The following is a 10,672-nucleotide window of genomic DNA, read 5'->3' as shown; positions in this document are numbered from 1 at the left end:
TCTTCCCCCCCCCACCCCAATGAGTCTCTGGAACTGGTTTTACAGAACCATAACGAATAGAATGAGGGGCCAAGATATTTACCTTAAAATTCCCTCCCTTTTTTTTCCCTAAAAAATGCATTTGTAATAATACACATCTATCAACTCTGATTCCATGCTTCATTCTTTTAAATCATCATATAATCTACATCTCCCATGGCTTTCTTAAAGTTAAGCTTCTACCACTCACCTACCATGTTCTGGCTAGAAATTCTTTTGGGGGGCTACATTCTAGTCCTCCTTTCCTTTCTCTCCTTATGTACACAATGTACAATTAGCTTGGGGATTCAGTGCCTTCTTGGGAATCACTTTCACTCTCTTCCAATGACTTTCTGCTGCATCAGCTGAGATAGAAAATAACAGGACCTAGCTGAAGGTGACTGGTCATCTTGCAATGATATTGTCTCCCTACACTTTAGAAAGAAGATATTCAGAAACAGATTATTGTTACTGGAGCAACTTCTGTCATATTTCATAGGTGGTGGTGTTGTTTTTTAAATTAGATATAGTCCCCATTCTATCTTCTGTTTCCTAAACTTCCTATATTATTCTCCTAACAGTTTGCTATCTCATATGCAGGTATAACAAATTATAGAACTGTCCAGCCAAAAATATTTTTTTAAAAACAAATCACTGCCAAAACATTAAAAAAATTCCCCATGTGCCGTTTGTGCATTAATCTTACAATCTGTACACTTAAATAACTTCAGAAGACTTCTTTTGCTAAAAATTTACCAAAATATTTTGAACACATAAAAATATTTTTAAAAAAAACAACAAAAACCCAGCATAAACTTTGCTTGTATAGGCATTGGTTAGAAGAGATTGTTGCACTAAGGAGTATATTCAAAAACACTTCCCTCCAATTTTACTAAAATACAGGTTCTGAACCTTACAACTTATAATGCTACAAACCTAAAAAAAAGCAAAAGTTAGCTCTGCATAATGTTCTATGGTACAGTAGGTAAGCAGTTAGCCTACAATGCAATAAAAATAAATGTCTTTTTAGTTACTTAAATAGGACTAGCATTCTGGCCTATAACTAAAATAATGTTTTATTTGACTTTTAACTTACTCAAGTGTATTGAATTATGAAAAGCTAACTTAAGGAGTTGAACAGTCTGATATATATGGAACAAGAATGAAAAGAGCTACCTGCTGATGGCCCCATGACCTTTCTAAAAACCAAGCAGTTACTAAAAAAAGAGAAAAAAGAAAAATCCCTAGTATTGAATATAGCCCTTAGTCACATAATCTGTTAACTTTATGAGCATCCCAACAAGTAGAGGATGAAGTTTATTTTGCTCGCCACCCACTCCTTGAGAGGGCAGTAATATTCATAGTGGAATTGCTCAAACTCTGGCGTCTGACGAATTTCACAAAGAAAGGACAAATCGATGCCCGACTCCAAAAGGACGAGGAGGAGAGGAAATACAAACAGTAACAGTCCCAAGCCTACGACGAGGAGCCTGGAGAAACTCTTGACGAAGGGGTTCACCTGGATGTTGCCTGTTAAAATGTCATAGCTCCATGTCAGGGCTCTCCGGGCCTCCTTGAGCTCTTCCTCCTCAGCCATCAAAAAGGCATTTTCATCCGCTTCTAGGTCCTCAAATGAATCAGTGTCTTCTCTTTCCAACTCGAGCCTCGAAGGACAGTCAAAGAGCATGTCGATCTCATCCTCATCGACTGGGGTGGGAAGCAGGCTGGCACTTGGGTTGTAGACCAGTTCTGAGATGGTCAAAGGTTCTTCTTTTATTTTCTCCTCCTGCTCCCTTGAGAAGTCCCCATACTCTCCAATGTTCTTGATTGGTGAGCTAGATATCACAGGGGCTGAGTTGTCATCTTCTCTCAGCAATGGAATTCCTGCCAAGAGAAATTGGATTTTTTAAACTTGAGTAGCTTTCTAACAACATTTCTAGGCTAATGGAAAAGATGTAGAGAATTTATTTTAGCATGATCTTTACTCTAGCAGGAAGGTCTGTGGTAATAATTCCAAAACATAACTTACTAAGTTCAAATAAAAAAGAACATGTTTGTGTGTAATCATGACTAGACTGGAAGTTCTAACTTAAAAGACCTTGAAATTCTAAGGCAAATAATTAGAGAAAATTGATATATTTAGAGCTGGGAGGGACATTAGAAACCATCAAGTCTAAACCCCTCATTTTACAGATAAGGAAACTGAGGCTTATAGAGGTTAAGGGACTTGCCCAGCATCACATAGCTAGGAAGTATCACAAGCAGGATTTGACCTTGGGTCTTCCTTATTCCATGTCCTTTAGTTCAATCTGTGCTATGTCAGAAAGACTCAGGTTCAAATCCTATCTTTGACCCTGGGCTTAACCACTTAACCACCTCAGTTTCCTCATCTGAAAAAATGATGGGGTCGATTCAATGGCCTCTAAGATCCTTTATAGCTCTGAATCTCTGACTATATGACAGATCTTCATTCTGAAATGGACAGTATTTTATTTGGAAAAGTCTTCCCAACTGTCTGAGAAGGCATATCAAAAGGGGAACCAAGAGATACCATGGAAAACCAGCACAAGCTATAATTTCAACACAGTTGTGGCAATCCCCATTTCATATTTTCCAGCCTCATTTCCCAGGAAGGAGTCACCATAATGAGCATAAAGAAATATCATTCAGTATTATGGCACTTAAAGTAACTGGAAAAATCAAGGAACCATCTGGCTATTTCATTCATCTCTATACTTAGCCAAAGTCCAGAAAACCATACAAATTTTCATAGCCGTAAGAGTGACCCCACATGTGAATTGAAGAAGCTATTTTAGCATTTCACTACCTAAAAATGAGTAGGTTTTACTGGAAATATGTGGAAAGATCTTTCAAAAATAATCACATACTATTACCTAATTTCTAGCATCTTCATGACCCTAAGAAGCTTCAGTAAAAAGACCCCTCCCACAGAAAAGCATAATTATTATAATGTCTTAAGAATTTTCCATCATTCTATAACTAATCATAATATGGGAGTGACCCAATGGAAGAAAAAGTTCACAATGAAGGGGAAAATTATTGTAATTTTCAGTGTGCAAAAGTATAACATCTCTAAAATCTAAAACTTTCATACCATTTAGACATGCATCAATGTTGCTATCACATTGTAGCAGCAAGCACCCCAGTGTCCCCAGGGTGGCTGCTCACACAGGTTCTTGGATCTGCTTTGATAAAGGAAAGCAACTCAAAATGGGTTAACAAGCTTACTTTAATCAGTCAGATATGTATCGTTCACCTAGTTCAGGGGGAAAAGGTCAGCACCCCGAACTTCAAAGTATACAGGCAGAATTATCAAGACAGAAACAGATCAAGTAGACAGATTTCCAAACTGTCCAAACATTACATCCACACCAAATCAACATCTGGGTTTCAACATCTGGGTTTTTCAAAGCCAGGGGGCTCTGGACAACGACTTACCAGAATCCATATCAAATCACACAACACTTCTCAAAGTGAGCCCCCAAAACAAAGCCTCACATCAGGGCTTATATAGCCTTCTCCTGGCTCAGAGAGTGTAACAACCTTTTGGACCCACTGGCCAATCAAAAAGTATCAACTGAAAAACAAGCCTCCCACCCCAGGCTCCAGGTGCATTTTAGCCTAGGGGCAGGGAAGATCTTAAAAATTTACATTCCCATTACACACATTTATAAAAGAGGATAAGGCAAACATTGTATATGATTGGGAATCCTGATCCAGGAAGAAAATATTTCTTCCTTTTTCCTTTGCCCCATTCCATGATATAGCCCAACTAGTCTTGTCTCTGTTGTACAACACCCCATCTCCTGTACTCACACTTTGGCACTGGTTCCCCTAAGCCTGGAATGTACTTACTCCTCACCAATCCCTTGTTTCCTTCAATACTCTCTTCAAGTGCCACTTTCTACATTAAACCCTTCCTGTTTCCCTTTAGCATTTAGTGCTCTCTTCTCCACCCCTCCACCCACTCCCACCCCCCTCACCTCTCCCCTCCCCCCGCAGAGAGAGAAAGAGAAGAGAAGAGGAAGGGAGGGAAGGAGAGATGGAGAGGGATGGAGGAAGGGAGACAGAGAGAGAGAGAGAGACAGAGAGAGAGAGAGACAGAGAGAGAGAGAGACAGAGAGAGAGAGAGAGACAGAAAGAGACAGAGAGAGACAGAGAGAGACAGAGAGACAGAGACAGAGAGGCAGAGAGACAGAGACAGAGAGAGAGAGACAGAGAGAGAGAGAGAGAGAGAGAGAGAGAGAGAGAGAGAGAGAGAGAGAGATTGGTAAGAAAGGGAAAAGGAAACAAAATAAAGTCAGATCTCCTGCTCCAGCAACAACAAATAAATGGCTTATTGTTTCAGATAAAAAAGCTGATTAACTATTGACAAGATACAAGAACAAACCGAATATATTTTGAATGGATGGTTATATGTTAAGAGTAATTTTAGGGATGAAAAGTTTCACTATGTATGATGTCAAGAGAACAGTAAAGTGGCCCTCAACATGCTGGAGAGGCCACCTATAGTAAATCTATGGAAGAATGTGGACAATGACTTCATAGATAACCAGTCATGGATAATTTTGGTCTACATCACTGGAGGGAACATACACATTAGTGAAATCACAGATCCTAATGTTTGTGGATTGACTGATAAGAAGATATTCCACAGAATATAACAACCAATTCAACATACTCAAATAAGCTAGTGACTTTAAAAAATGGAAAATGGATAATAAAATATATTGACTACAATCAAATGAGCTACTGATTCTGAAAAATGGAAAATGAATAAAATATATCTACTACAATTATCACTGTTTCTTAAATTTAAATAATCATAAAGAGTTGCCACAAGTCATCTAAAATAACCCCTAAACTGTCTCATTCAACAAACACTTGACATGGTCACTAAGAGAAGAGACATTATAATAAAAGGCAAAACTGCTTGAGAAGTATGAGCTGTTTATAAAATTTATGGAAGAAACTCAATCAATCAACAAGCATTTACTAAGGAGCTACTATGCACCAGGCATTTTGCTAGGCACAAAGATAATATAAAAGTAATAGGTAATAACACAAAGACAAAAGAACAATAGTCCTTTCCCTCAAGAAGCTCATATGTAGCCCTATGTCCATTTCTTTCTTTCTTCTTTTTTTTTTTTTTTGCTTTTTGGAGGTAATTGGGGTTAAGTGACTTGTCCAAGGTCACACGGCTAGTTTTGTGTTATGCCGGATTTGAACTCAGGTCCTCCTGACTCCAGGGCCAGTGCTCTATTCACTGCACCACCTAACTGCCCCCAATTTTTTTTCTGAAGGGGAGGGGCAGGGCAATTGGGGTTAAGTGACTTGCCCAAGGTCACACAACTAGTTTTTGTATTAAGTGTCTGAGGCCAGATTTGAACTCAGGTCCTTCTGACTCCAGGGCCAGTGCTCTATTCACTGTGCCACCTAGCCACCCCCATATCATTTCTTGACTTTTAAAATACAATGGTTTTGATCTGGTTTTATAACTTGTAATTCTCTAAACTGAAGAGAATATAAGTGTGGATGGATGTACTCTGTGGTCTAGTGACATCAAACTCCTTGATGTTCCTTGAACAAGATAATCCATTTTCTGACTGGGCATTTTTGCTAGTTGTCCACCATGCCTGAATCTCCCACCTCATCACTACCTCCTGGCTTCCCTGGTTTCCTTCAAGTCCTAGCTGTAATCCCATCTTCTACCAAAAGCCTTTCTGAATCCTATTGTATGCCAGGCACTGTACTAGGAGCTAAGGATTCAATACAAGAAATAAGACAATCCCTCCCACCAAGAACCACATGTTCTAAGGAAGGAGACACAGAGTCCCAGAGATGGATGAGAGCTTGGAGCCCGTCACACCTGATCTATGCATGTGCCCATAATGTTCTTTACAACATTCCCAACAAGGAGTCATCTGGGTTTCTCATGGAGACTTCTACTGGGGAAAATCCATTAACCTCCAGATACAACCCTTTCTACTTTGGGATATGTCAAAGGGAAGAAGACATCAAATAGGGGAGATACATGTTGCCTAAAATGTTGGCGTCACAAGAATGTCCTATGCAAAGTTACTAGCAGCTAATTCACAATTTCTCAATCTACCTTAGCTGATGGACTTTTTGTCCACATTAGCACACATTTAGGTACCAAAAATGACTAGAAATGGAAAATTAGTAGAGTTAGTCTTACTACGTCTGGAATGTTTGACAGGCTTCACTTGATTTCGCTGGTGTGTTAAAAATATAAATAGGTAAATATGCTAAGCAAATTCCTACAGCTCACCTCCTGAATAATTGTTTTGGAAGGAAGATTATAAGGAATTAGGAAAACAAGGTGACAGTTTTTACATCAATCATGTAACTCCATAATTCAGTTTGAAGTAATTCTTTAGGAATTGGAATAACAGCAATCAGAAGAATGCTGATGAGGAAGATAATTATTACTGACAGGTTATATTAATGAAGAAGACTTTGTACTGTATTCTACTGAACGAGGCAAATGCTAGAATCTCCTTCTATATGAGGAAAATAATGCAAAAATAGGCATTGTCATTTTTCTAAATGCTTGCAAGCCTGTCAATTTATTTTGACCATACTGGTAAGGATGCTACCCCCAAAACCCAATGAAGAACATAGTCTACAGAACACTAACACACATTTATATTGTACTTCGCAATATATATTGAGATATCCCAACGCAATCTCAATATAACTTAGACTGCAAACCCCTTGAGGCCTGGGATTATCTTTGTTTTTTATATTTGTATGCAGCATTTACCACAGTGCTTGGCACATAGTAGGTGCCTAACAAATGTTTATTGACTCAATGATTAAATACAACCCTGTGAAGTGGATAGGTGGAAAATGTGGGTAGATTCATTTTACAGATGAGGAAACAGACACAGGAAGATGAAAAGAATGCCTCATAGTCACAAGCATATTGTAATAACCAATCTAAAATTACCCCAGAAATCCCAATAGTGATTAGACTAGAGTAAGGTACCTCTAATTATTTTAGTCAGGGAAAAATAGCATCTCTTACTTATTAAAGAAATAGTTCCTTATTTGTATTATATGATTAAAGTAGCTTTGAGGTTATGAATCCAAATTATAGAAAAGACCACTCATCTGGGATGGAGGGGGGGGTGCAGAGGAGAAAAGAAAAACTCAGGGAAGAACTAGTGTAGGAGGCAGGAAACCCTTAGTCCAAATCCAGTCTCAGACACACACTTGTTATATAACCTAGTGTAGCAGCAAGCACCCGGGCGTCTCCAGGGTGGCTGCTCATACAGGTTCTTGGATCTGCTTTGTTAAAGGAAAGCAACTCAAAATGCGTTAACAAGCTTACTTTAATCAGTCAGACATATATCGTTTACCTTGTTCAGGGAAAAAGGTCAGCACCCCGAACTTCAAAGTATATAGGCAGAATTATCAAGACAGAAACAGATCAAGTAGACAGATTTCCAAACTGTCCAACCATTACATCCATACCCAGTCAACATCTGGGTTTCCACATCTGGGTTTTTCAAAGCCGGGGGGGCCCTGGACAACGGCTTCCGAGAATACAGATCAAATCACAGAACACTTCTCAAAGTGAGCCCCCAAAACAAAGCTACACATCAGGGCTTATATAGCCTTCTCCTGGCTCAGAGAATGTAACAACCTTATTGACCCACTGGCCAATCAAAAAGCATCTACTGAAAAACAAGCCTCCCACCCCAGGCTTCAGGTGCACTTTAGCCTAGGGGCAGGGAAGATCTTTAAATTTGCATTTCCATTACACCTAGGGAAGTCACTTAACTTTTGCCTGCCTCAGTTTCATCATCTCTTAAATGGAAAGAATAATAGCACCAACACCCAGGTTTGCTCTGAGAATAAAATGAAATTTTATTGGTGAAGGACTTTGCAAAATTTAAGTGCTACATCAAATTAGCTATTATTATTATAAGTGATTACAATGAACATCAGAAAAATGCTTCAAACTGCTAATAAGAAAAATACAAATTAAAACAACTCTGAGGTTCCAGCTTAAACTCCTTAATCAGAAAGACAAAGAAAACAAAAAAAAAAAAAAAAAGAAAAAAAAAAATGATTCAAAAGCTAAAAAAAAAAAAAAAAAATAAAAAAAACTCGAGGGTTCCAATTAAACCCCTTAAACAAAAAAAAAAAAAAAAAAAAAAAAAAAAAAAAAAGGAAAATAAAAATTGATGCAAGAGCTGTTGAAGGGTGAGCACACTCTATTATTGGTGAAGCCATGAAATGGTCCAGTGATTCTGGATGTGGAACTATACCCCCCAAATTCACCAAACTATGCATATACTTTGACTCAGCAATACTGCCATTAGAAGCATGCTACTCCAAGGAGACCAAAAACAGAAGGAAAGGATCCATATATACAAAAATATTCATAGCAGTTCTTTTTTCCTTGTACCAAATAACTAGAACTAAGGATAATGGCTCCACAGACCATGGTATATGAATATAATAGAATAATTATTAAGCTGTAAGAAATGGCCCAAGAGAATAGATTCAGAGAAACCTGGAAAGATTTGCATGAATTGATATGGAGTGAAGTGAGCAGAACCTGAGGAACAATTCAAATATTAACTACATTAACATAAAAGAAAACAATCCTGAAAGACTAAAGAATGTACATAAATGAATGTAATGACCAATTGAGATTTTAGAAGACTGATGATAAAATAATGCTTCTGACTTCCTGGCAGAGAAGTGATGGACCAGATATGTAGAGTTAGAAATACATTTGTAGACACAACAAGCCAATGTATAAATTTGTTTGAAATGACTGTACTTAGTCATCACCTTTATTTTAAGGGGAAAGAGTTGTACAAAAGAGTATGGAGGGAAGGGTAGTGATAACGATATAACAAAAGGAAAAAGGCAAGAACACCATTGAAACATTAAAAAACAGAGGAAAGCAGAAGGAGGTTTAGTAGGGGGCACAGATAAGCAAGCAGTGTTGGCATTATTTTGTCAAATTTAATATACACCTTTTTTTTTATCCAAGCTGAATACAATAGCTATTCACAGTTTCATATGCATTTACTTTTTTTTTGTTTTTATATGGAAATGTTCATGTTTGTATTAAGGTCCTAATGAAAATAGAATATATATATGCAATATATAAAAAATATGTATGTATAAGTGTATATATTTATATAAATACATATGTGTATGATGTCTTTGAAAACAGGGGTTATTTTTGCTTTGTCATTGTATGTCCAGTGTCTAGCAACATGCCTAGCATGTAGTAGGCTCTTGATAAATGCTGTTTGAATTAAAATGAAAGAAAGCTAAGTGAATGGAGCTAATACCTAAGCCCTGGAAAGGAACCAAGATTCACTGGGTCTTCTGTAAGCGATCTGGAGCCCAGAGATATCTTGTAAATATGAATTTAATGAGAAATCCTACAGAAAACCCAGGAAGGGAAATTTGTTCTAGTGAAATACGAGAGAGAGAGAGACAGAGACAGAGAGAGACAGAGACAGAAAGAGACAGAGAGAGAGAGAGAAGAAACCAGACTCAACAATGATGTCAGTTGTCATTGAGACAGTTAGCCTCTGGGTGGCACTATGCCCAGACACTATGCTCATGAGGCCCAGGGCAAAAGATAGACAAGCCCTTCACCAAAAGAGCAGAGTAGTTAAAAAAGAGAGTTAGGGTTTCTAGAACCACTGACATCTTGTGAAAAGTAAAAGGCCTAAAGTCCAAAGGAGAAACCTTTGGAGATCAGCTAAGGGGGTCCTTTCTCATGATCAGGGAACCAAAAGTGACAGTAAGACTTCGGAGGGGCATGAAGCTATGGAGACTATTAAAAAGAACAAGGAATATGGCTTTAGAGTCCTTGTGCAATAGCCCAAAGATCATGGGAGCATTCTTTGTGAAGTCAGCTAGAAAAGTTCCTTCCACACACCAGGAGCCCAGACCTAACATTTCGAAGCAATTTCTTAAGGAGATCAAATCCAGATCAAACCAAATCTTCCTTGGATTACAAACCTCTATAGGGCAGCTTAGATTAGAATTAAAATCGAATAGGTTTAGCACCAACTGATTTCTGGGGTCATTTCATTCGGTAAATGTATTTTAAGCACCTACTATGTATGTGACACTCTGTAGACTTCAGTCTATCCCTGGCCTCATTGATATGGGTATTTTGGCCAAGAGGTAAGTTCCTTGAGTGCAAAAACCGTTTTTCCTTTTTCTTCTAGCACATAGTAAATGCCTCATAAAGTTAGATTCACTGACTTATTGAGACAGATCATTACCCTTCCATACCACCTATCCTGTACAACTTAATTCAAGTCCTCCCATAAATTCACCATGAGGAATCCTTCTAATAGGCTCAGGGTCTTTTTCTAGTTCTTTTGACATGGTGTGAATACCAATACAATATGTGAGTTGCCCATCAGCTGTCTTCTTCCTAAGTGACCATCTGATCTTTCTTTTTTCCCTAGGCATACATTCTCTGATGGCATCCTTTACTAAGCATACAGTGACAAAAATCCTACAAAATCTAGGGGAAAATGTTTCCATTAGAGAAGGTAAGGGGAAAGGAAAGGAGAGAGGAGAGGAGAGGAGAGGAGAGGAGAGGAGAGGAGAGGAG

At 38.2% G+C, this 10,672-nt stretch overlaps 1 protein-coding gene across 2 annotated transcripts in view; it reads right to left on the bottom strand.

Annotated features, from left to right (window-relative positions):
• Positions 1–754: 754 nt before the first annotated feature.
• The window catches only part of FRMD3 (FERM domain containing 3), a 348,473-nt gene continuing 338,555 nt past the window's right edge, over positions 755–10,672 (bottom strand). For both annotated transcript variants that reach the window (XM_069105383.1, XM_069105393.1), the window contains one exon: positions 755–1,902. In XM_069105383.1, the coding sequence (XP_068961484.1) occupies positions 1,304–1,902 (599 nt within the window). In that variant the 3' untranslated portion in view covers positions 755–1,303. The remainder of the gene's footprint in view (positions 1,903–10,672) is intronic.

The sequence above is a fragment of the Petaurus breviceps genome, unplaced genomic scaffold, assembly GCF_028583685.1.
Source record: "Petaurus breviceps papuanus isolate PSGF00001 unplaced genomic scaffold, PetGlider_PUasm1.0 138, whole genome shotgun sequence".
Lineage (NCBI taxonomy): Eukaryota > Metazoa > Chordata > Mammalia > Diprotodontia > Petauridae > Petaurus > Petaurus breviceps.
The sequence above is the reverse complement of the archived record's forward strand: the minus strand, read 5'-3'. Positions and strand labels throughout refer to the sequence as shown.